This window comes from Aplidium turbinatum, chromosome 15, assembly GCF_918807975.1.
Source record: "Aplidium turbinatum chromosome 15, kaAplTurb1.1, whole genome shotgun sequence".
In the NCBI taxonomy this organism is placed as follows: domain Eukaryota; kingdom Metazoa; phylum Chordata; class Ascidiacea; order Aplousobranchia; family Polyclinidae; genus Aplidium; species Aplidium turbinatum.
This window is the reverse complement of record NC_137486.1, coordinates 21,991,556-22,018,388: the sequence shown is the minus strand read 5'-3', so window position 1 is coordinate 22,018,388 and position 26,833 is coordinate 21,991,556. Positions and strand designations below refer to the sequence as shown.

Genomic DNA, 26,833 nt, shown 5'->3' with positions numbered 1-26,833 from the left:
AATATTTGTTATTGATGGAATATCCATTTGCGATCGCCAGCGCTGTAAGTCTTGTTTGTAATTCCCGACGTTTATTTTAACAAAGTCTTAATCCGAATTGCTAATTTACATCGGCTGGCAATATTGTCGTTTTTATGTCGATTCGATGTTGTCGGACATTGAACCGTTGTTAAAAAGGAGAACAAAGTTAGTTGACATCAATGGGAAAACATTTTTTGATCATATTTTGCAAAAATTATGCTTCTTTTAGTAATGTCTTTTAGTAATGTACATCATTGAAATAGCTAAAACCTCAATTGCTAAGGCAACAGGATCAGATGTCAGTAGATGTAACAGAAAAAATATTTCGCACTTGCTAGTGCATCGTCAGTTCTGATAAAGGGCAGTTAAAGCCTACAAGTAATGTTTTAATCATTGAAATACTTATTTTATTACCTTGCCGTCATCGTCAACACATGTCGAACGTTGTTTTTCGTTGCTAAAAAGAATTCTAGGGGAGTAGCGAACTTTTATAAAATCAGCCACATTAATTGGAGACACTCGTGCGAGTGTCGTTTGAATAGTACTGGATTACAATCCCGATAAAGCAGTTATTGCGTGGTGCAGCGATTCTATTGTAGGACGTCGCCCAGGCCCAGACTTCAACAACGCTAAGTGATCATTTTAGCATTGTTGCAAGTTTAATTCTATTTAGGCCTACTTGTGCTATCGTTATTTTTATTTTGGCCTCCAAGCACGCAGATTTGGCCGCCGAGAAGGAGTTCCCGGTAGGCCACGATGGCAGTCAAAAAAAAAAAAACGAGTTTTGAGGCCTGTACTGTGTTGCAAAATTTTGTGCCGTAAATATTATTTTGAGGCAAAAATGAAAGATTATAATTAGGCTAAAAGCGAATAGCAGAAATTGTTATATTGCAAAATGTGCAGTAGCCAGAGGTGGGCAGTAGCGCGCTACTTTTGTAGCGGCGCTACTAGCGGCGCTACTTTTTGGTAAAAGTAGCGGTAGCGGCGCTACTTTTTAGTCGGAGTAGCGGCTGCAGTAGCGGCGCTATTTTTATTCCAAAGTAGCGGTAGCGGGAGAGGCGCTACTTTTTTTCAGTCGCACTCCCGCTACCGCTACTTTTTAATTTAAATTGAAAAAAATGCTTGATTTTTTTGCAATACTGGCGTGGTCAAGCAGCTATATAATCGGCTCGGTTGCAAAGTTTCGGTCTTTTCTAGCTGACATCAATTTCTTCGGCGAATATCTCCGTGTGATGAAGCCTATCTGCCAGGCTTTAGACATTCTCTAGGGCGAGTCCAAGGCGTATGACGGAGTCTTGCTTCCAACCATTACAATTTGCTCGAAGAAGTTGACCGAGATCAGTGATCTTGTGACCTGTGAGGAGTTGAAAGTGAAAGTCCTTGAAGGGGTGAAGAAACGATTCAACAAGTGCTTCAACAACATGAAATGCGTTATGGCACCATGTCTTTATCCCTCCTTCAAGACGTCGTGGCTACAATTTCTGCACTACGTTTTCACGGATGATGCTGACGCACTGCGAGAAAAAGTCAAGACAGATGCAATTCGACTGTTGCGGGAGACATCAAGCCAGGTTGATACCGAGAAGAGTGACACCAACACCAGTCATGACTCGAGAATGTATTTTTTGGAGTGTTTGCGCCATCCCGTGAAACGTCGGTGCAGAAGGAAGCAACAATAATTGTGGACGCCTTTTTTTCGGACAAGAGCAAGTCCTTGAGCTTTTCGAATACCGAGTTAAAACATCTGTTCATTAAATACAACACCCCCATTCCTTTCAGTGCTGCGGTGGAGAGACTTTTCCCTGTTGGAAAAGATGTGCTTAAGCGAAAGCGGGTAGGACTTAGTGACTCTCATTTTGAAATGCTCGTATTTTTGAAAGATGAGTAACAATAAATTTCCCTTAGAATTCGTTTTCAAGGTCATTTTTGCCTCACTAGAGACTTGAGTGTTTCCTAGTGTCATTTTAGACAAAAGTAGCGGAAGAAGTAGCGGTAGCGCGCGCTACTTTAGCCCGAGTAGCGGTAGCGGGTAGCGCGCTACTTTTGTAAATTGGTAGTGGGTAGCGGTAGCGCGCGCTACTTTGGCCAAAGTAGCGGTAGCGGGTAGCGCGCTACTTTAAAAGTAGCGGGTGCCCACCTCTGGCAGTAGCTTACATGACTTTAAAAGGGCACCATTGCCCCCCCTGCCCCTCCATCTGCAGAAAATTTGAGGGCAGGGGGGGCATTCGCCCCCCCGCTTCCGGCGCCCCTGATTACATTTAAATATAAACAAAACCACAGTATTAATGATCGCGTTTTGTCGCTTTCAGCTTTTTCTCGACTTTTGGTATGTTGAGGGATAAAAACAACTAAGCTTTTGACGCAGAGCCGGTTACCGAGATTGGCAGAGTGAAGTTTCCGCATGTTGTTCTGGGGAATTATTCCATCTAGTAGGCTACCGTTAAATGTAGAGCAGTCCTGAAATGCGTTGCTCAAGCGTAGCCTACACCTCGAGAGCCGAACGAGCGCCGCATGATATTGAATTAGGCGCTTAACCACTGAACTAACGGGACGGACTGTCTGCAGTGTTGTCAACAGCAAAGTGGATAGGCTACGGCCGCGGAATGACACCGGAATATTCACTGTAGGCCTAGCAATTTGCTATTTCAAAAGTATAGCGGTGCCTCTCATGCCTGCCCAATGATGTTTGTATAGTTTAGGCCTAACTCTATAAAAAAAATAACAAGAAAGCGTTGTAGATCTGTTTCACCTGCACGGGAACCATTTCATTGCTGACGCAGTCAAGCGACAAATTTTGATAGGTACAAAATTGCTCTGTTTTGCAATTTGTTTTGTGAAAACCGGAACTCGGGTGAAAGTACGATCACGTACCACCCCACATTCAATTACATCATTTTTCGTAATTAACGCGTCCGCGACGAAAAAGATACTAGGCCTACTACCAGTGGCGTAGATACTTGAATGTTTGGTATTGGCAAAACTCGCTCTTTTGATGGAGTTTCGTTTAAAATTAGGCAAACTTTGTTTTAGAGACATAGAGACTGAAAGCATCATTCTCAATATCGTGACGTCACATGCGTGCCAAAGGGGGGGTTGTAAACCCCAAACCCCTCCTCCCCCTTGGCTACGCCACTGTTCTGAACGTTGCCATTCTGTTTGCTTTTATTTTCCGTGTACTTTTGCATTATCAACAAAAAAAATAAAACGTCCTGTCTGAAAGTGCCGCCCCCTCCCTAGCTACGCCACTGCCTACTACCAATTTTAGCTACAGTAGTCGATATACCAGCACGTCAATGAACAGGAAAAGGTGACAAAACCCTGAAGGTTTAAGACATGCCTGAATCTAGTTCATGAGGTAGGCTACTGTGTAGGTGTCTGTAGTCAGCACAGCCCCAAAAAATTACCACCTTCTTGCATAGGATGATACTAAAAAAATGATTTGATTTACAAAACGTGTCCAAATCATGGTTTGTCCATTTTGTGAACATCGTCACTTTCAACATTCGCTTTTATCATAATAACTTCAACTTGCTGCGTTGTAGCCTAAGCATAAATTAGGCCTACATAGGCATAAGTCGTGGGAAAATCTGGAAAACACCTTGAGCTAGGACATGAAAACCCTCTCAGCTTATCTCCAGAACTGGCGACTGAAACTAAGGGAAACAAAAACTGTGGCAGCAGCTTTCCACCGACACAATCGGGAAGTTGATCGTAAGCTACATGTCCAGAACAATGGAAAACTTCTGACCTTCTGCCCCGAACCAAGGTATCTTAGGGTGACACTAGAGAGATCGCTCACATACTGCCACAATTTGGTGTCATTGCGCAAGAAACTGACACCCGCGCTGCGCTACTCAAGCGCCTGGCAGGCTCCAGCTGGGGGCGAGGACTGAAACTTTGCGTATAGCAGCCTTAGCCCTTGTCTTCTGTTCAGCGGAGTACCTTGCACCTGTCTGGTGCCGTAGTGCTCACTGCCATCAACAGTGATCGGACGCCTGCGTCCCACACCATAGGACTATCTCCCCATTCTCGCTGGCATCCAACCGGCTGATCTTCGTCGCAAAGAAGCCACTCTGTCTCTTGGTCACTGGAGCCTAACCATCTTCTCCACTACAAGATCTCTGCTTTCCCAAACGAGCACCCACGTCGACTACAATCAAGATACTCATTCGTGCCAGCCGCTCAACTTGTGATCAACGAAGCTGATGAACGAAACATCTCTGTGGCTACTTGGGCGGACTAAAAATAGACTTCTGAACGAAAGTCAAGTACCACCAGACTCCATTAGTTCATCTCCGATGCCGACACTATAAAGACAGGCATAGGTGCTGTCTTCATACGGGCTTTTCCGCTCAACCATGCACCAATGGAGAATGGCCTCTTCCTCCTCCTGTGATGCCGAGAAACAAACCGCAGACCACATCATCAATGACTGTATCATCTTCAAGCCACCTAACGAAGTGGAAGGTCTGCGTGTCATGGATGATGAAACCAAAGACTGGTTGCTCTCTAGTAGCCTTCCAATGTAGTCCGGGAACATCGTGAATCTGGGGTGCTAGAAGGATGATAGACCAAAGACTCTCACGACGACGACGTAAGCACAAATAATCCTCTCAGGTTAGGCTAATTCAAATTGATTTGCTAAATAAAACGCAGTGCCAAAAAACGTATAGGCCTAACGATGCGGATTAAACAACTGCTCTAGAATCATTTCGCAAACAATGTGTGGATTGATCGTAAAAATAAACCAACAAGAAAGTTTCCAGGCAAGTTACTTCCGGTTATATTTGCGCATAACAATCTGCATCGTGCGAATGCTGGGTAGAGTGTTGCAACCCGGGACTACAGAGAAGGGGAATTCCGACTGAACAAATTTTGCTTCTGTTATTGGGCTTTAAGAGGGTGGTTGTGCGCATGCGCAAACTTCTTAGGGCGTGTTCGGTATTGGTTTGCTAGTTGAAGACTGGAGGTGAAGTCATGTAGTCCAGTGACGTAGCCAGGAATTTTGAAAGGGGGGGGGGGGGAGTTTGACGGCCGGCGGGTGAAGCCCGACGGCGTGTTCGCCTAAGACGACACTCAACGGCGGGGGGTCTGAGGGGCCTCCCCGTGAAAATTTACTTTGAATTTGGGGCATTCTGAGAGCATGTTCAACAAAAATGTGGGTATAAATATTCCTGTAAAATAGTGCTGCCGGTGGCATAGCAAAAGGATAAGATCATATTTTGACGTCACACGCGTGCCAAAAGGGGGGGGGGGGGGGTTATTTGTGTTTGCGTATTTTTCCTCACCATATACCCAATTTTGTGCAGAGTACCCGTAATAGTGAGGCCTGTGCCTTTTTTGAATCAGAAGTCCCCTTCTCTGTAGTTCCAGGTTGCAACACGAAAATATCTGATTACTTTCAACAAACTCTTTATGGAGGCTGAGATATAAATTGGAAAGGGAGGATCACAAGATTAACAATAAGAGCACAGACTTCGCTACTCAATTCATAGTTGTACCACCTTGTTTCCATCAAATGAAGCAGGTCTGTGCGCACAAACATGTGAATATGAGACTAAATAATAGCAACTCTCATTTAGCCCCTGGGAAACATCGCCACAAAGGGGCGCTAAAAGGGCACACATGCGGTCCAAACAAATGTGACTTGCAGCTGAGATTGGATGTGAAGCAATAATGGTGAGATTTTGTTGAAGAGTTCAAAGAGCATGAAATAAAAATAGCAAGCAAACTAACTTGCTACTGCAACAACTCGGCCAACCTACATATCAACTAATGGCAGTGATGTAATTCATTAGAAAACAGACACAAATAAAGAACTATAAAACTACTTAAACCGAGCCGCTGGATAATACGAGCCGTATATATGACGACACAATTCTTATTCAACGTTTCGTCACTATGCTGACTTGCCTCCCGCCCGGTCCACGACAAGTCGAAGTTTGTCGATGGCTGCTGCTACGTCAGTTTGTGTGACGTCAAAATGAAAGACCGCCCTAACGGTTGTCGGAGACATGAACAACATTAAGATGGAAGATGGGGCGTCTTTGGTGGATGTTTCCATCCGTTTGCATAACTCCTCAGCCCCATTTCTTCCGAATAACTTTTCATTGACCTCAAATACGACCATGTTCGTCTGGACACTGGAGAGACTCAGCTCGAAAACATCCGGTCCAATGTCCTGCACGGCTGAGAAAGATATTTTTAGTCAATGTTTTGTGGAAGCGGAGCATTTCCTTCTAAATTGAATGCTAAACGGGTTACGAAGATATAACATAAAATTTCTTTACCTATTCACAATTTGCTATAATTTACCCAGCCTGTTTAGGACGTTGGCTTCTTTACAACATCATATTTGCTAAGCTCCACAACAGGCTCATGGGGCATTGATATAAACAAACCAAACACCAAATCATGAATTTAAAAACTTTTAAAATATTTTCATTCAATAAAAATCCAAAACTAATTGAGAGCTCATCCTATGTGACGTCAACACCTACATGCCAGAAGTGGATCTGGCGACACAATTCATTTACCAGGCAATTAATTAAAATTAGACACAAACTTCCGCCGAAAGGTTCGGAATACAAAATGTGCATTCGTGCATTTATTGCACTAAGTTGGCAATACAATGGTAACAATTGTGATTTCGTTAAGTTAAACACATAACTGCACTAAACTCTGAAAAACCTTCAGCATAAATCCTGTTGTGTAGATAAAGTTATCTCAACGGTACGTTCATCATTGTCATCCAAGTATCTCACCTATTGCAAACCTCAAGGCGTTCTCATGGTCCACATGGAGCCGTTTGGCCATGTCGGTGATGGCCAGGATACCAGCAGCGGCCAAGATACCGGCCTGCCTCATTCCCCCACCAACGCACTTTCTAACCCGACGGGCACGCTTGATAAACTCTTTTGAGCCTAATATCAACGAGCCAACCGGAGCCCCAAGACCCTGAGGGAAGAATGAGCGACAATAAATAAGCAAACAGTGCAAGTTGGCACGACGGTGAGTTGTTTGCGCGCGCAGCTGAAGTATCAATGTGTTCCAAATGGCTAATAGAACTTTCAAATCACCTCTACATTGATGCCTAACCTCAACATGTCAAGAATGGTTTACCAGACGTGCAAAATAAACTCATATGTGTAGCCGTAGTCTTGTTAATGCTAACATTGCTTTTCGTTTCTCGTAATACGTAGTTCAGAACTTACACACAGACCTTGGAGAGGCAAACACTGAGCGTGTCAACATGGTCCGCTATCTCTTTCACCGAGATGTTCAGAGCAGTGGCAGCATTGAAGACCCTGGCGCCGTCCAGATGCACCGGGAGATCGAGCTCGTTGGCAAGTTCCCGGAGCTGCAAAGAATCAACCAATCAGATTAAAAAATAACGAAAAAACAAGGAAGGTCTAACTTATCAGGACCGCCACATAAGACATCGTGTTATCATATATCGGTAAACTTTTTTTTTCTTGAAACAAAAAACAACATGGTGCTGTTGCAGCACGAAATTGGGAAAACCTTGAAACAAACTTGGGAAATGGCCTAGGCCCTAGGGGGTTAAGCAAAAGTGGCGCAACCAATAAATATTCAATATTGTAATCGATAATGTGTGAGAAAATGAGAAATGTAAATAGCTCAGTGGCACAACATTGCATTGCCTTGCAAGCGGTATATATACATAGTTTAAAGGAGGCAGGATTTTAATAATAAAACTAAAAGGAAATTTCAAGCCATCAATCCCAATAATCACAAGTGTGCCGGTTCAGAAAAGTTATCGATTAATGGAAATTTCAGGCTCAATGGAGTTCAGAAAACATCACCATGGAGCTGGTAAAATAATGGATATTCGGCATCAAAGGCCCGTACGAAGGCAAGGACGTTCATGTAACAACTTTGTTTGTCAAAGTGCATTCAAGTCTTTGAATTCTAAATATACAATTTGAATAAACACTTTCTGACGATCTCACAAAGGGTGAAACAGGCTGTAAAGGTTACTTTGATAATAGTGATTCAATTTACTTAAATGTTTGATTTGATAGATTCTTGCAAAGATTGTGCTCACATTAGAGATGAAGCTCATCGGCAAGACATTTCCATTCATGGTGTTCTCAATGGCAATCACTGTTGACTTTGCGCAGTGAGGATCAGACCCGCTGTTGTAGGCTTTGCGTAAATCACTCAACCTGAAAGTCCCGTCAGGTAGATTAGGGATTGGTTTTAGAACAATAGATCCAAGCTGCAAGATTATACAGGCACTTCACTGATGAGAGTAACGGTAAACCATAACAAGGTGGGTCATGCAAAGGTAAACTATCGCTTACAAATTTATGCACTTTGTCTTTGGTGTTACCTTTTTTTAATTTTCATAAAGTTTCATACTATTAGAGGAAGTGTGCGAAACCCTCTTCTAATTTGTTAGTTGAAAAAAGTACAAAACTACTGGAAATGGTATAAAAAAACAAAACGTACAAAAATGTAAAAACAAACGATTAAAAAAACATTTTTACCCATCGCTATGCCTATGTAAGCAAGGGCGCGGGAAGTAGGGGTGCTCAAGGGGCTTCAGCCCCCCCTAGAGCTAATTCAGCCCCCCTGGAATTTTTGATAATTGCTTCAGCCCCCCTAGAAAATTCTGGCAATTTAAGGTACATAACATATTTTCAGAAAACTATTCGAGCAATAATTGCTACGATGAATCGAATTCCTATTACGTGTGATCGCGCTCATCATTCGCAATAAAGAGTCGTCAATCACAAGGAGCTATACCTCGCAGTAGCGGTTCCAGCCACCCTCCTTACTAACACGGCGTTCCATCGTTTATTGGACATCATTCTGCAATATTCACTTTACACTTACAGCATAGAACAGCAAGAGATCTGGTTGTTATAACGGAGTGCGGGCCAAACTTAAAGCATTATGCCCTCGATCGTTATACATTCACTGCAGTAATCATGCTCTCGATTTGATTTTTCCAGACGTTGTAAAGGAGGTGAAGCTTATTGCCGATGCCTTAAACTTCGTTCAAGGTGTTGCAGTTGTAATTCGTGAATCGTATCTTCTAAAGGTAAATCTTTATTCATGTCTTTTTTGGTTCCGATGAAGTTGCCTGCAATTTGCTGGGTTTGTTTCCTACTCGTTGGTGTGTTCGTGCTTCTGCACTCGCTCGTGTTGTTAAGTGCTACCCTACCCTGTTGCAATGTCTGACCGACATGACAGAAGATAGTGCAATGGAAGGAGACGCACGTGCAAAGATATTCAGCTTGGTAAAATAGGCACTCACGATGCGGCTTTATTTTGCGATTACCTGCAGAGGTGAAGTTTTTCAGCCTGCAGAAGCCGTCGCTGGACAGCTCCAAAACAAGAAGATCTCCGCTTATTCAGCTTTGGAATCAATCCCCATTCTCCGCGAACGGATCAAGCATCTCAGAAAAGATTAATCCGTTTCCATGCTTGTGGAAGCAGCGAACGTCTTTGCGTCTGCCAATAACCTAAAGACGCCAAAGAATCCCCGAGTGAGCAAAACTCCAGCAAAATTTTGAAACATAGAGGAATCGGAATGCTTTGTCGTCTGCGAGAGAAGGCGCGTGGAAACGGCAATACATCGAAGCCCTTGATTTGGTTCGAGCTGAGCTTGATCGAAGATTCGACCAGGTGGATCTGCTTACAGCAGCCAACAGAGAAAAGGCCCTTCTGAGCTGTGCAAACGGCGAAGAAGGATCTGATACTGAGATCAGCTTACCCGATGCCATCAGAAAAGATCGCCTAAAAACGAACTTACCTTGCTCAGCGATGTTGTATAAGTGGAAAAACCGCAAACTCCGTTCAAAAGGTTGCTGAGATACTATCGCAACTAAACCCTCCAACACTAGATCTTTTCATAGAAACGTGAAAATTCGTGGAGCTCTGCCTTTGCCTTCCGGTTTCAGCTGCATCATCAAAACGTTCTTTTTCTGCTCTAAGACGCCTGAAAACGTGGTTGAGAAGCTCAATGACACTAAGACTTACTCATCTTGCGTTGATGTATGTCCACCAAAACATTTTGAACACTGTCGATGTCAAAAAACTCATGACACAGTTCATATAGAGAAAAACCTGAGCGAAAAGCAATCTTCGGAAGCGTGTGAGAACTCATTTCCACAAACTGTCGTTTTCATATCACTTTCTAATTTGTTCGTTTTCTTTTTAATTTCCTGAGCAGCTGCTTTGTAGTTGCCGTTCTTCGTTTCTTACAACTTACAATGTGTGTGTTTTGGCGTCGTTTTACACACAGGAAGGACCTATAAAAGTTACTACCAGTTTTAAACATTCTCCCACATAAGGGGGGTCTGGGGGGCGAAGCCCCCCAGAAGCTCACACTACGGCAGCTTCAGCCCCCCCCCTAGAGAAAAATAATTCCCGCGCCACTGTATGTAAGTAAACATTTTGGTAATCGCCAAAAGATTGAAAAAGATTTAGTGATACCTACCCCAAATCTAAATATGAAAACACAGAGATTTGTTTAAACTATTGAACCATAGCTTTAAAAATAATACGCACCAACCTGGGCCATTCCTCCTTGTTCCCAGCGATAGATGTGGGACTGGTCTCCTAATATAACCTCTGACCCTCGCTCCCAGCAATGACACAACATACTAATCAGATTCCCCATCGTTCCAGTTGGCACAAAAAGAGCATCATCTTTGCCAAATAATTCAGCTGCCATAGCCTGAAGTTCTATATAAACACTTGCATTTCAAAACTCTCACAGGTGCAGTTTGCATATAAAATACAAACCTGTGACCTACCAGTAATCAAGTCCACATTATCTATCCGCAAAAAAACAAAAGCTATCTGCAAGATTAGAAACTTTTCAATCTAAAAAATGCCACTCTTGACTCCAGTACCGGTACCCAATTTTGAAGGTGACTATTTATTTATTGTCTTATGAGATTTTTAGAAAAAACATGAAAATACAAGCAGACATATTTTTACCAGGGACGTGCAGTAGGGTGGCCAAAAAAAATGGAAATTTTTTATTTTTGTTTGCACACCCTCTCATTTGAGGAGGATTCTTAAAAAAATGACACTGTGAAAATTTGAAGTGAATCCGACAAGAAGAAGTGCTCTCCCACCGACCTCAAAGTTTGCTTTCTTTGGCATAATTCGTCAAAATTCCTTGAATATGTGACGTAATTCTTTTTTGACTTATCTACATTGCAGTTGCAGCATTTTTGTGTAAACCATTGTTTTACTCTGAATTTATGATATAATAAGTGTTTCCACATGCAGAAAAACAGAAATAATACACAAAATAGATCACATTAACAAGCGTTTGGTATGAAATAAAATGCACTAAACTTTAGCTAAAACCGCATAAAAGTACGTTCACCAGTCACGATCGCAACGCTTCAGGTGACAACACATTGCCCAGAAATTGCAAAAGAAATGTTTGTAAAGAGTCAAGCCATTGGTTGACTTTATTGCACTTGTTGGAAGCAGCTTTCTGTGGTGCTTGACCACTTGCTAGAGGAGCTGGCGCTGTTGTTCATTTTTTGTATGGACTTCATTGAAGTCAGTAGCTAATTTGACTGCCCGCTCTGCACAATCATTGACGGCTTTGAGATGACGCCAAACTTTGCATGCTTCTTTATAATCATCACGATCACGCCATGTGTCAACAGAAGCAGTGACTCGAAAAGGTTAAGTGAACGCTGTGTTACAAACTGTGCCAAAGAGAGACGTTAAAACTTGACAATTTTGTTTGGGGCAACACGACGAACATCTTCGGGAAATGGGTCTTTCTTAAGAGCATTAACGATTGCCTTCTTTTCATCATCTGTGTTATTATCACTGAATAAAGGCAGTGCAGCAAGATCCTCACTGATGTACCACAAGCGCAACCTCAACTTTTTTCTGCCACTTGAGAAATTGCATTGTCAACCTCTTTATAATCCTCTGTGAGCTGTAACATTGCTAGGTCATTTGTAGGGGCAGATATTGATGGTGCTGCAAACCAAAAAGTGGCATAGATGGTAGTAGTTAATATTACTTCATCTACAACTGTGCTGCATGCAAGTGGCAGTGTAATCTTATTGACCTTCATCTCGTAGTAGACGGCGAAGAACCACACCCCATACAGGCAGCTGGCATGGCCCTCAAGAGAGTCAACAAATGGACACCCACTCTCTAGTGTTGACTCCCTTGAGGGGCTATGTCAGCTGCCTGTATGGGGTGTGGTTCTACGAGATGAAGATCAATAAGGTTACACTGCCACTTGCTTGCAGTACAGTTCTTGTGAGTGAAAGCTAATATCGCTACCACTGCAAAGACTCACGTTGTTACCAAACTAAAACGCATCCATCAAGAGCATATAGGAGAATCAAAGCACAATGGGAGGCGAAATTCAGCTTCCCAGCTGACCTCAGAAGCTGACTTCACCCAGAGCTTAAGTGCATTATTTGATATTGCACATGCTAACTGGGAATGCCGCATAACAATACCAAAAGACTGCCAGTTTCTGATAGACCAAGGTGGTGCATGACAGATACTGATGACAACAGAGGACCCAATGCATCGCAAAGCAGCTGCAAAGTATAGAAAGCGCAAAGATGATGAACAGAGACGCAACAGAAATCGCATTGATCCAGTACCATCAAGTGCTGCTGCTTTCTCATCTGAAAATGATTAGCAGATGATGAAGATTCTTCCAGTGACCCACTGTTTGCACCGTAAATCCAAATAACACCAAAACAAAAGAAAACCCAGTAGGAGCAGTTATTACCAAAACGCTGCATTATCGATAATCCACTGTTTAATGCAGCACTGAACAGAACTATAACATCAAGTCGTCAAGCAATGATGATCGTCACTCCTGCTCTTGCTGCAGCTGGAATTGATATATATAAATGAATTGACAATGTCACATTCCTCTGTCATGAATGCTCGAAACACCTCATGTGAAAGCCTGGCAGCTGCAGTGCTGCAAAAATTTAAACTAACAGCTACAGTTCCACTTGTTCATTTTCATGGTAAACATTTGACTAATGCCAATGGCACAAAGTCCGAATCTTTGGCCATTGTAGTTTCTGGTATGCATGTTGAGATACCGCTTGGCATTCCGAAGCTGCCTATTGGAACGGGATCACTAATGGGCCAAAAAGTAGTGGAATTCATACACGAGTTGTAGCAGAGCACTTAGCTGCACTTTGTTTTGACACGACATCAAGCAATACGGGAATCCACACTGGAGCTATCACCGTCATGCAGCAGGCATTTAATCGAAGGCTGCTATTTCTTGCATGCCATGATCTCAAAGTCGTCAATGATTGTGCAGAGCGGGCACTGGGCAGTCAAATTAGCTACTGACTTCAATGAAGTCCTTACGGAAAATGAACAACAGCGCCAGCTCCTCTATCAGGTGATCGAGCACCACAGAAAGCTGCTTCCAACAAGTGCAAGCAAAAGCCAACATGCCAACAGCTCCATTAAATAAAATCAATGGCTTGACTCTTTACAAACATTTCTTTTGCTTTTTCTGGGCAATGTGTTGTCACCTGAAGCGTTGCGATCGTGACTGGTGAACGTACTTTTATACGGTTTTCGCTAAAGTTCAGTGCATTTAATTTCATACCAAACGCTTGTTAATGTGATCTATTTTGTGCATTATTTATGTTTTTCTGCATGTGGAAACACTTATTATATCATAAATTCAGAGTAAAACAATGGTTAACACAAAAATGCTGCAACTGCAATGTAGATAAGTCAAAAAAGAATTACGTCACATATTCAAGGAATTTTGATGAATTATGCCCAAGAAAGCAAATTTAGAGGTCGGTGGGAGAGCACTTCCTCTTGTGGGATTCACTTCAAATTTTCACAGTGTCATTTTTTCATGAATCCTCCTCAAATGAGAGGGTGTGCAAACAAAAATAAAAAATTTCCATTTTTTTTGGCCACCCTAACGTGCAGTCAAGGGAGGCAGGTAAGGCACTGCCTCACCTGCCAACATCTGTCAAAGCAAAAGTCATGTCAAAGAAATGGTTATCACAGAATAAATATTATTTGTTAAAAAGTAGTAAATATTGCACGTTTTTAGGTGCTTTAATTTGTGTGAATTGCTTTAGTCGTACCCCCTTTCCCCCAAATTTTACGTTTCTACACCCAAACTGTGCTTTAATTTTTTCTGTTTCTGTGGCGATATTCATATCGAGCGTTCACGTGGTCAAAATCGTTAAAATAGGCGAGGAGAGGCAGCGCCAAGCTGTGCCTCACTTCATATCAGAAAACTTCCATACACTGCATTATGCGTGCCTTTTTCTTTCGCAAAGTCGCCCTGAAATCATCATGAACGATTTAGCTACGATTTGAGGCATGCCTCAAATGTGACGTCACAGCTATAAAACCTTTTTCGTCAAGCTGGAATGCCCGCATAGTACGTGTATGTGACTTCTTGCAGTGTTAAGGATTGTTTCTTATAAAATTTAACTAAAATGGAGGAAGATTTAGTATCAAATCTGAGAGATTAGTAAAAACTAAACTTTCAATCCAAAGTTGAAGTCACAAAATAATAAAGGAAGACCTGTGCCCAAATTTATAAGGTTTGCATCAGACGACTGAACAAAAAAAAATAACTCGCTGCTTTCAAAGAGATTGGAACTCAAAAAAGAAGTGGCTGTGTGGCTATGCTTTAAAAATCGCCTTTTCTGCTTTCCCTGTCTCTTGTTTTCAACATCCAGTGATAATGTTTGGACCAAAGAAGGGTCTCTACAACAAAGTCACAGATGTTTTAGTCCAAAAGGATAGGCGCATGGATTTATTTTTAATAAATGTGAAAGCATGCTGCTAATTTTTTTGATCAGGGGGCATATTTCAAAATTGTGTGACAGAGGAAGAAAAAATAAAATTGTAACGCAGTTAAGTCTGAGTAGGTTCAAATCGGAATGGCCCGTTTCGGCGAGTCCGATTCGGCGAGTCCGATTCGACTAGTCCGATTCGGCGAGTTCCCTATTCGGCGAGAGCCCTTTTCGGCGAGAGCCCTTTTCGGCGAGTGCCCTATTCGGCGAGTTTTTGAAATTTTTAAAAGGAAATTATCGGGTACCGTAGCCTAATTGCAATTGCCGTTTTTACATCGTTTTAACGTCGCTAAACGTTGAAATCGTGCAGAAAGGAATGAAAAGAAAATGTTTGAACTATTAATTAAATTAAAATTCGTCATGTCAGTTCAGTTGTTTTTATTTCTGACCATCATATGAAAAACAATACACGTCAACATAGCAAAGGTAGAAGCGACAATTCACGTCAAAATAGCAAAGGTGTAGAAAAAGGTAGAAGCGACAAAACGCGAACGTTAAAACGTGCTTGTGACCGAAGTAAGTTATTGAGTTGAAAGAAATTTGGCAAGGTTGCATCACCTTCAAAAAAATTTAAGATATGAAGGAAAAATAAAACAAAGAAAATGTTACAAAAAAAATAATGTTTATGTCTATAAGTTAGTACTTTTGAATAGTTAAAATCATAGGCGCCTAACTATTTTTTTGGCCGTGGGGGCGAAAGCGTGTTTCATCAGCAGCAACGTAAATTCAGCGAAATGTCACGCAGATGGATGACGTAATTATGTCGTCACACTAGGATTGCTTTTATTGCCACACTCGGAGTTATCGCTACGTTCGACCTACCGTTAATTATTATAAACAAAGCTCGACCAAAACACATGCTATGCGTCTGCGTTGGCTAGCGGTTGATGGACTGCGACTCTTTAAGCTAAGCGCAACATAAAGTTTAGCAACAGATTTATTAGCATGAAACAAGAGACGAAAAGGTTTACTAAAAGGTATACTGTAAATGGAATGAAAATACTAACTTGATCATATGCTTGAAAATATACCTGTTGAAAGCAAAATCATTCATGTTTACATCAATTCAACAGCACGTCACCTTTAATAAATTTAAAAGTTGCTGACATCCGTAAACAGCCCTTGAAAAATAGCTACAGAGAGACGTTTGATTAAGTTTTCGACTTGACATTGCTCCCTTTTCACTACAATATCGCAACTTATGGCTGACCTGCTTTCAAGTTTCAATTCGCTGTAATACGCCCGTTTTCGTGTTGCAGATGAAACAAAAGATGCGCATATTCCCCGCCTTTGATCGGGTTTCTATGGCAACGGACGTGTGTGCGCCATGCAGTTTGCGCGAGTCCGTTGTTGTGTTGATTATGCTGCTTGTGCGACTGTGCGCAATGCGGTTTGTACCAGCCCTTGTTACGTTGGTTAGTGGTTACCTCGGGCCGAGACTTCAAGTTCATTTTCACAGCAACCGATTCACAGCCGCGACAACTCTCTGCAGAGGTTTCGACTTTCGAAAGCGACAGGAGGCTGTTTGCAAGTGCATTTAGTTAAACGCACGCTGCGTCAACGTAGCAAATTATGTTGTTTTTGGGTGCATTCAACATCTGATGACATTGAATCGACGCAAAATGGTAGATTTTTGCTATGTCACAGGCAGCAAAATCAGTCATTTTTACATTGATTCAACGTCCGCAGACGTTAAATCAACGTAAAAATGACAGATTTTTTTGTCTGGGGTGGGATTGTAGCATCGCTACTCGTTCTAGTGATTATTTACTGCGAAGCTGTTGCGGTTTGTATTTAAAAATGTTTTCCTGCTGCCGATCGCTAGTTCATCTAATGTTTTATGTATCAATGCCGCATAAAAAGTTGCTCCCACGCGGAAATATGCGTGGCGGCCTGGCCCCCACGGCTTAGGCGCCTATGGTTAAAATGATTAGTTTGGATCAACAAATGTGTGACCTACACTCCTACAGCTTAGATTGAAAGGAAATTATCGGGTAGGCTACCGTAGCCTAGTTATACCGACCAGCAAAAATTTGTTCCAAGAACCCAGTTAGCCTAACAGTTCATTTTTACATTGTAGTAATAGAATGAAAAGGCTAACCAAATGTGTGGCCTATCGTTTTAACGTCGCTAAACGTTGAAATCGTGTAGAAAAGGGTGCTTTTGCTGACTAGGATACGTTGAAACTGAGAAACATTCACAGAAGCCCTACGATACGTTGCATTTTTAAGATAATGTATTCAGACGTTGAATCAATGTACAAATGAAATGTTATGCTAAATGGGTTCTTGGAACAAATCGTAGGGCTTCTGTGAATGTTTTTCAGTTTCAAAGTATCCTAGTCAGCAAAAGCTCCCTTTTCTACACGATTTCAACGTTTAGCGACGTTAACACGATAGGCCACACATTTGTTTAGCCTTTTCATTCTGTTACTACAATGTAAAAATGAACTGTGTTCTTGGAACAATTTTTTGCTGGTCTGGATAACTAGGCTACGGTACCCGATAATTTCCTTTCAATCCAAGCTGTAGGCCACACATTTGTTGGTCCAAACTAATCATTTTAACTATTCAAAAGTACTAACTTATAGACATAAACATGATCTATTTTATTTATTTTTTGTAACATTTTCTTTGTTTTATTTTTCCTTCATATCTTAAATTTTTCTGAAAGTGTTGCGACCGTGCCAAATTTCTTTCAACTCAATAACTTACTTCGGTCACAAGCACGTTTTAACGTTCGCGTTTTGTCGCTTCTACCTTTTTCTACACCTTTGCTATGTTGACGTATTGTTTTTGATATCATGATCAGAAAGAAAAACAACTGAACTGACATGACGAATTCAAACACGTTTTAACGTTCGCGTTTTGTCGCTTCTACCTTTGATATGTTGACGTGTATTGTTTTTTATATGATGGTCAGAAATAAAAACAACCGAACTGACATGACGAATTTTAATTCAATAGTTCAAACACTTTCTTTTTATTCCTTTCTTCACGATTTCAACGTTTAGCGACGTTAAAACGATGTAAAAACGGCAATTATAATTAGGCTACGGTACCCGATAATTTCCTTTCAAAAATTTCAAAACCTCGCCGAATAGGGCACTCGCCGAAAAGAGCTCTCGCCGAATAGGGAACTCGCCGAATCGGACTAGTCGAATCGGACTCGCCGAATAGTAGCAGACCCGGTGCAAATGTTAGGGTAATGTCTCTACAGCAAATATTTAACCTTACTTTGTTTTTATCATTACAGACAAACTTTTTCTTAATTTCTGAAATCTCCATCTGCTTACAAGCAAATTTTCACTAAAATTTCACTTAGAATGGTACAGGGTGTAAATGACTTTTGTTTTATTCTATTCTTCTAATTTCAATGTATCTGGAGAAGTCATATAAATATGAAACATTATAAAATAAATTAGCTCTGTGTTAGTTATTGACGCTCTTGGCTTACGCCGATTGAGCACTTTACTGGGGGCACCGTGCTGTGCATTGTGCAAAGCTCACTGCTTGCAGTTAGAGCACTTTGGCAAGAATGGCAGTAGTACTATTTTTGGTGCTTACGTACCACAAATAGGAAAATGTCACATGGAGGTATATACCTTCATGGCCATTCCAGTGTCTGTCCGTTACCAAATTTTATTTTTGAAATATCCCCATGATACCGTTTTTGTTGTTAAAAAATTTTATTGTAAAAGTGACTTGAAAAAATTAGTGCCTCACCATCTAGGAACCTCACCGCATGTCACTGATTTTTACAAATTATGAATCGTAGTCAACAAAAGAGAAATTGTCATAGTTGAATCGTACAATCAATGAAATTAAACAAAACAAACGTGCAAGATTCAGCTTCACCTTGTTACAAAGATGGCAAAAAAAAGTAAATACATTAATTACAAACACCAAGACTTGAGCATTGTAAATACCCCTCGATAGTATGTATACAGTAGGTGACATTGCTACAGTGCATCCTTACCATTAACAGTAGGATCTTCTCCATAAACGTCATCGCCAACTTCAGCATTTGCCATTGCTTGTCTCATTTCTTTTGTTGGTTTAGTCTGAGTATCACTCCTCAAGTCAACGCTATGGACTTTCTTACTCATCATGAAGAAAAAACAATCGTACAACGTGTATCAAAATTAAACAATTTCTGATGCAAACAGGACTGCCAACACAATAGAATTTACATGCTAGTAGAACAAGGCCAGAGTGCTAGTACAAGATTAAGCATTTATTAGCAAAATCGGTAAGAATGAGTGCACCTTTAACGAGGCCCAGTCTCTTGAAGCAACTGTTTGTCACAGGCTCTGTTGGTTTAATTTTTTTCCTGTTCTTCACAATAAAGACTGCCTTGATAGCCTTTACTTGAATTCATTGTTTTCTCTAAATTACGCATACCTGGGTTGCATGTCTATAACAGGAGGCTATGTAAAGTTTGATGGAAGATAGGCTACTGCTTTAGTTAAGTCAATAAAACAAGTTCCTTGTATTGAAACTAGAGAACTTCTACAGATCAATTTTGCTCGTCAAAAAAGAATTCCATAACTCTGGAACAAAACGAAACAAATTCCGTAAAAAATAGAATTGGCAACCGTGCTTACTCAAAACCTGAGAAAGACTACTCTGCAATCTTCATAAAGAAACCAGAAATGTCAACATCTGGAAATGTCAATTTATAAATTAAAATCCTGTCTTGATCCAGCCAATTTTCAATGATTCTGTGAACATCTCTGGGCGCTGCTCCTGACATAACATGATGATGTGATTTGGAATCCATGCCAGGCAATGTCATTAAGAACTCGTACACACTGAGTCTGCAGTTCACTTTATGTCATGTATATAGGCTACATGAAAAGAGTAAAATCTGGTTTCTTGAATAGGCTAATTAAATTTGAAATTTTATACCCGGTTTTCAAAGTTTGATTTGCTGCAAAAATTTTTAAATCCTGTGAACATCTCTGCTAAGTATACCTAGTCAATAAGCAACTCTGCACTGCAATCAACATTTTCATTCTTCAATCCATGTCCAAACTTCAAACATGTTGGCCAGGTAACCCACTGCTCGAAAACAGTTACGCAATCATGCGTGGCATATGACATCACTGATGTTTGTAGCGCTATCATGCGTGATATGTGACATCACTGATAATAAATTTTGCGGTAGGCTATGCATTGTAGCCTTCTGACAACTTGTTAACAGTTTTTGTGTAGGTGTTTTTTGGTTTTTCTCACAGGCTACTAAGACATTTTTTGATATCTGAATAAAACCAAAGGACTTCACTTGAGTATTGCTGCAGCAAATAACTTCTTTTTTGATTTCATTTTTACTGCACATCAGCCTATCTTGTTTCAGCAAATAGCCTAACTTATGAGTAGGTTATTGCTGCAGCAAATAACTTCTTATTTTTCTTTTCATTTTTACTGCACATCAGCCGATCTTGTTTCAATATAATTTGCCGATGCTTGACATTTGTCGCATGAACGCAAGAAGAAGCTGTCTCGATGGCTGCTGCAGTCTTTCGCTGCTTCCTGTCGTGCAACCTCGAAAGTTATGGTGCTGTAGGGACCACAAAAGTTTTGCCTAATTTAACAAAAATTTGCAATGTGTTACCATAAATTATTTAAATGTCATACAAGCATCACTGGGTAGAGGCTGGGTAGACTGGGCTGGGTAGACATGTCTACCCAGTAGAGGCTGGGTAGACATGCATCACTGGGTAGAGGCAATCGTCGTAAAGTTTCTTGCCCAAAGAAACATCATCACGAGCTGGCTGAAGTCGAGCACGTGGCACTGGTTGGAGTCGAACACCCAGGCTATCGAGTTGGAGTCGAACACCCACGCCCTAACCACCAGACCAAGCTGCCTTCTTCGGCATAAAAACGATAAACGTGAACTTAAACAGTTTATCAGAATCCCTAGGTCAAGAGCAGGGGTTCCCACACTTTTTTTTTTCATCGGTAGGCCTACCCTTTGGCCAATTTTATAGGTTTACATGTAGGCTACCCCCAAATTTTTGAGAGTATTGTCCTGCTTTGGTATCATGCACGTTATAGCGACCGCGTTTTGTCGCTTCTACCTTTTTCTAGACCTCTACTATGTTTGTCATATATTGTTTGTTTTTTTTCGTTGTGATGGTCAGAAATAAAAATAGACTGAAACTGAACAGAAACTGATGTGAAAAACGTGCCACACTCAAATTTAATCAATTACACTCACAAAAGAAGAGCTGGGTAGGAAGAATCTCCTAGACTTAATGTACCCCTTGCAAAGTGAAAATGTAGGCCTAATACTGAGGGTATAATGTTGCCTATCCCAGATTGGAAACCCCTGGTTTAGAGCTTTATGGTAGGCCTATGCCGCCTATGTAGGCCTACCATGCATGCTAAAAAATCTTCATTCAATTTTCTGAATGTATTTGGAGAAAAACGGTTTTTCTCTCGAAAGCCCCAATCAAGTTTTAATTGTTGCTTTTTTTCTTTCTCGTAGAGTCGTTTCAGCATGAGAGTTTCGCGATCAAGACGCGTTACGTACGCGTTACGCTGACCAATTCAAAGCTTCTTGCGTAATTCACGTGACCACTTGAACTGAGCGCGCTTCTACTTGCCAGAGCTGCCAATTGGTATATTTACATACTGTACCAAATTCCTAAAATCTAGTATATATGTTTTTCAGGCTTGGTACGGTATGTAAATTTTTAGTTTGGTACATATTCAAACACTGGTATATTTTTAGTAGCCTACATATTTGAACTGTCTAAAAAGTTAGTATTTTTAAGCATTCACCTCTGGCCTGCAAGAAAAGTGGCGCAACTGCTTAAAGAAAGGAGATAATTTTTTTCTTTGACATTTTCATCATGACTTCAAGAATTAATATCATGACATGAAGAATTAACGAAAACAACATTGCATTATGTTGTTGAACATAATGCAATGTTGTTTTCGTTAATTCTTCTAACCACTCTTTTTTTTGGTATCCAGTTTGGTATATTTTTTCTTGATCTCGTATATTTTTGAAGAACAGTTGGCAACCTTTCTACCGGCTACTTCCATGTTTTCTGCGACTGCGAGGTAGCGCCGCAGTGTTGTCAGATTGGGCGATTTATCTGCAATTGGGCTACTTTTAGTTGGGCTTGGCGCCAAAAAATGTTGGTTTGCGACTTGCGCTTTTTTGGGCTACTTTCAGTCTCTGATTTGGCGCGAGACGGCGCTTAAATTTGGCAGAATTTTAAGTTGTTTGACAGTGAATTTTGAGTTGGCAGAACTGAATAATTGGTAGAATCCGAACAGCCTTTGAAAATGTTGGTAAAGTTTCGGTTTATTACGGAAAAAATGACGTTATTTTTTTGATTCGGCATGAGGAATTGAGGATTGATTTTACTGCTGACCATTAGCAGCATTGACTGTTGTTACAGCAATGCTGTATTCATTTTCATCCGGGAGAATGAAAGGACTGACTGGCAAGTGGCGAAAGCGAAATTGCACTTGTATCGAAGATCGGAAATTATAGGGTAGTTATGATCTTGGTTTAGTACCGTACCATAATTTTTGAAGCTTTTATTGGTGTCTAAGCTATAAATTAAAGTGGGAAAAATTGAATGTCAGTGGAAAAACTTACTGAATGTAAACTGGTCTTCCTTATATGATTAAAAAACAATGATAGATTCTTGTATTTTTTGTACCAAGGTGTACGAGTTTAGAAATGCTGCAGGGGAGTATAAATTTAGAGAAGTTGCTCAATTGGCACTAACAATGTAGCCTATACCAATCAGCAATGCATTACGGTAGTTGAGCGAGCCTTTTCGAGAGTTTCTGCAATCAAAACCAAACTGCGAAATCGTATCGGTCTTCAACTTTTGTCAGCGATTGTGAGGATCAGAACTTTGCTGCAACAATTGGAAAAATGCTGTTTGATCCCCGGTCATCAATGCGGAAGCATGACAGCTCTATATATGAAAATGAAGCTTCAGCAGTTGATGATAGAATTTTGTTGGGTGTTGGTTCTTAGTAGCCTAGTAACCCTAGTTCATCTGAGTTGACGGGCTTATGCTATGCATTAGCATCTACTATGGAACCATTTGTATCTTGAATTTGAAAATAGGAATTTGTATGAAGTCTGTATAGCATTGGCTCGTCTAAGTTTTTTTCTATTGAACAAAGCTTGATTCAATATTGAACATTGTACTTATTGTATGTTGTATAATGTATGTATTTTGTATCTACACAATCAGCATGATGGACAAAGATGTTGCTTTGTCCATGACTCTTGGGGGCATGTCCAAAAACCCCCCTAGAAAGCCTGCGCCTTCGTTGCTCAACCGTCGACGTCGCGACGGCAAATTGGGCTACTTTTAAGTTGCTTTGGCTCATTTTTGGGCTCTTTTTTTTTTTAAAATCTGGCAACACTGGGTAGCGGTCATGTTTGCTAGGCTTGGTGTTAGGTAGAATGGACCACGGTGAAGATAGTGTTAAGAAAAAAGGTAATGGTGTGATTGTTGTGGGTTCTTTTGCAAACTCTGCAATAAAGATAAATGATTGATGTAATTGCCAAGGTTGTTGATATTGTAAGGTGTAATGAACATTGTTCAGAAATACACAAAAGTGAAAGATTTCTTTAAATACCCACTTAGTTCTTCTAAGGTAGGTATACATTTAGTTTCAAAGCTGAATGAGAAAGTGGTTTTCGATGACAGTATCATCAAATGTGTAATTTTGTTGTTAAAAAAGAAATTTGTTGCCATTGAACTGTTGTAACGTTATCACCAATTGTTTTTGTTTATAGGTTTTCACATAAGTAAACAAGGTAAAATAAGCCATGAAAACTTTTGTTGGTGTGAGTGGCAAACATCGGGGAGATACTGGAATGATATAATATCAAAAAAATGGTTGCTTAGTGATAATAAGTGTAGATGGCCAGCACCCAGTGGTGATGTTCAAGATCTTGTAAAACAACAAGTGGAACCTGATTTATGCTGGGAAGTCTGTGATGTTAGAATCATATGCCAAGCAGGTATGTTCTGCATTCATTTCTAGTGTGTTGATTGCATTGGTGGATTTAAACTTACATTTTTTGTTTTTACATTACCACGGGAACCTACGAAAGATGCTAGAAGGCGTATGAATATTGGGAGCTGGTATACAAGTCCCCTCCCCCCCTTGGCAACTCATGACAAAGAGGAATTGACCAAAACATGTGGATTGAAGTGTGTGAACAGTAAAGCAAAGATAAAGTAGTTTCACCTTATATGTTTGGTTGAGTCCTGTCTTTGTCATGAGTTGCCAAGGGGGGGGGGGGGACTTGTATACCAGCTCCGAATATTGTTCTACTTCAGTATCAAACAGTGAGATTGAGACAGAAAGTGAGACAGCTGCACGAGAAAAGCAGACATTTGTTCCTCCTACATTAAAACAAACAAACAGCTGCCGATTAACTTCACCAAAAACGTAAGTGATATGCACTATGCAGGGGATCCACACAGTCTGAAAAGTAGGGAATTTGAAAACCCCGTTTTCCAGACCGGTAAAAGGTCGGGAATTTTCTGAAACCTCCCTCTTGATATTGGAAAACTATGGAAAACCTTGATGACTAAATTGTAGATACAGAATCTTGCAACATGAACCGGATTAAACCGGTTTCAATTTGGGTCTTTTATAAAAAAGTTTTTGTTTGAACAGGAATCTTCTACATTATTGTTTTTTTCATACTGGTTCAAATGTAATGGAGTCAGGATATACAATTTAAACCTGTGCAGTGTGCATGATTGTGTTTAGAAATAATGCAGCACAGAATTTCCATTGATTAAGGACTGTTAAATGCGCAATTTAGATCGAAACTAGATAGCGAATTTTTTTTACTTTGATATTGCAAAGTAGGGAATTTGTTTATAAAAGATGTGTGGGAACCCTGGATATGCAGCTGTTTGGTGGCCACTAAGCGAATTGACATAATTGCTGTATTATTTGTTTTGTGCAGGTTGTTCGTGAAGCCAGCTTCTCCAGCTCCAAAACGCATCAGAAGTATAGATCATGTTCCAGCTACTAATGCAACAGTGATGAATAAACTGTTTGAGCTACAAAACTCAATTCAACAAAGTAGAAAAAGAAGTTGCCACTGTGAAACATCTGCTGCTGGAGAACGTCGGCAAAATATTGCCAAATAGTGACATTACATTGTTCAAACCGGCAAGGACGTTATTGGATCTGGACAAACTTCTCGATGAAGTCAAGGTAAGTGAAATATTGAGTGTACTGGTGGAGTTACGTTGTCTTAAGCTAGTTGAATTCTAAACCCCGACATCGTAGTCACTGTTGATTGTAATTCGCTACACACTACAGCCGGGGCGGGAATGGGAGACGTTTTTGCTTTCCCCGCCCCCCACCTACCCCAAGAAAGTTGAACAGACCATCAAAATAATTGAGGTCTAGAAAAATTCTACATGTGTGGGTAACGCCCAGAAATGTCAAGAAAGCTCTTTTAAACGAATAGTAAGCCTGTTACTTTTTTAGATCCTGACGATGACCAGTTTACGACATAAGGAAAAAGTTCTCCTCCTCTCTCATTTTTTCTTTCTAGCTGCGCTCTTCATTATAGCTGCAGTGCCTTCCACTGCTAGATTATCTGAGTAAAAGTGCGTTTTGTGTAGGATGTGACGCTGATTGCTAGCCGAGTAAAGTGCTCCACTCTTCAACTTACCATCAAATATTTCATGAAAACGTTTATGAGTACCGAACTGATTCAACAGTTTACTTGGACTGGAATGACCGATAAGAAAGTAAAAGGGAAGGAAAGTTTGAAAGACTATGCTATTATTAGCACATACTTACAAGGTGATGTTGTTTTCAGTCTAGCTTATGAATTTAATGTAATGAGTAAAAGAGACCTGCAGCATAGTCCTTTCACTTTTCTTTAATTATTACTTAGTTCATATGTTTCTGTAGAATATGTTTGTTATCTTCTGTTTGAGGTTTATGTCGCAGCAGGGCCGCTACGACAAGCAAATACTTTGGGTCCGACTTCATTCCAGAGGCTGCCTATCACTCCACCACTGAAACGATTTAGCTGTGTCCAAGTTTCTTGCTCAACAGCAAAACAAGAGTTAACTGGTTAGACGTGGAACCACGGTCCTTTCGATCAGCAAACTGATGCTTTCACCTTTTCGCCACTCGTGTCGACTGTTTAATTATTAAACTACCGGTGCTGAGAATTACATTATAGCAAAATGGTAATTGTAACTTGCAAGATATTAATCAAAGTTTTTTTGTAATCAATCAGAAACCCTGAAGGAGATTTACGGAAACAGCTTCTCGAAAACTGATGACATCAAACCCTACGTGCAGACCATAATAAAGAACTCACTCGATTGGGATGGGAGGAGAGAATCAAGGCGAAAGAAGAGTAGAGAGTCAGAAGATACAAGTTGCAGTAGTCCTAGCAGCAGTGACACTGTGGAAGCAATTGGATCTGAAGAGAATGACTAAACAATTCATGAAAAGTAAACAGTTGCCATTGCCATGAATGATTAAAAGTGGACATTTGCCTGGTGAACAGTCTCTCTCTGTTTTTAGTGGACATTTGTTGCATTTTCTGATTAAAAGTGTGTATATGAGAAAAGTGAGTGGTGGCGCAGCATCGGCTGCGAGGCGTCTGGATGAAGGTTCGGCTCATGTGTAGGAACTGGTAGGATATTGTATGGCGATTAGTAGGCTCATCCACGCGTGATTAGTTCGGTCACCCACTGGTGGGCCGCTGAACTTTTCCGAAAGCGACCCAATCGTAGGCCACGTATTATCGAGTGGCTGCGGGTTGGCTGCCACGGGTGGCTACGGCGCGGAGCCACCCATACTGCGAACGTGGGCCGCCACTAAATTTCTGTCTGGGTTCAAGTTGGATATCAGCTGGTGCTTTGTGAATGTCTGTCTTGAATGGCGAAGAGAATATACCAAACAAATGTTCATGAGATTTGAAGTCCTTGA

General features: G+C 40.8%; 2 protein-coding genes across 2 annotated transcripts; one reads left to right on the top strand and one right to left on the bottom strand.

Moving 5' to 3' along the window:
• Nucleotides 1-4,713: 4,713 nt before the first annotated feature.
• On the bottom strand, nt 4,714-19,021 carry LOC145784368 (L-allo-threonine aldolase-like). The gene is made up of 6 exons (XM_082596174.1): nt 18,837-19,021; nt 10,568-10,740; nt 8,090-8,263; nt 7,244-7,381; nt 6,786-6,978; nt 4,714-6,210 (listed from the first exon to the last, which is right to left on the bottom strand). The coding sequence occupies exons 1-6, from the start codon at nt 18,967-18,969 to the stop codon at nt 5,921-5,923; spliced, it is 1,101 nt and encodes a 366-aa protein (XP_082452300.1). The 5' UTR covers nt 18,970-19,021; the 3' UTR covers nt 4,714-5,920.
• Nucleotides 19,022-23,306: 4,285 nt separating this feature from the next.
• On the top strand, nt 23,307-26,383 carry LOC145784073 (uncharacterized). The gene is made up of 5 exons (XM_082595825.1): nt 23,307-23,340; nt 23,643-23,870; nt 24,957-25,087; nt 25,504-25,687; nt 26,133-26,383. The coding sequence occupies exons 1-5, from the start codon at nt 23,307-23,309 to the stop codon at nt 26,336-26,338; spliced, it is 783 nt and encodes a 260-aa protein (XP_082451951.1). The 3' UTR covers nt 26,339-26,383.
• Nucleotides 26,384-26,833: the final 450 nt, after the last annotated feature.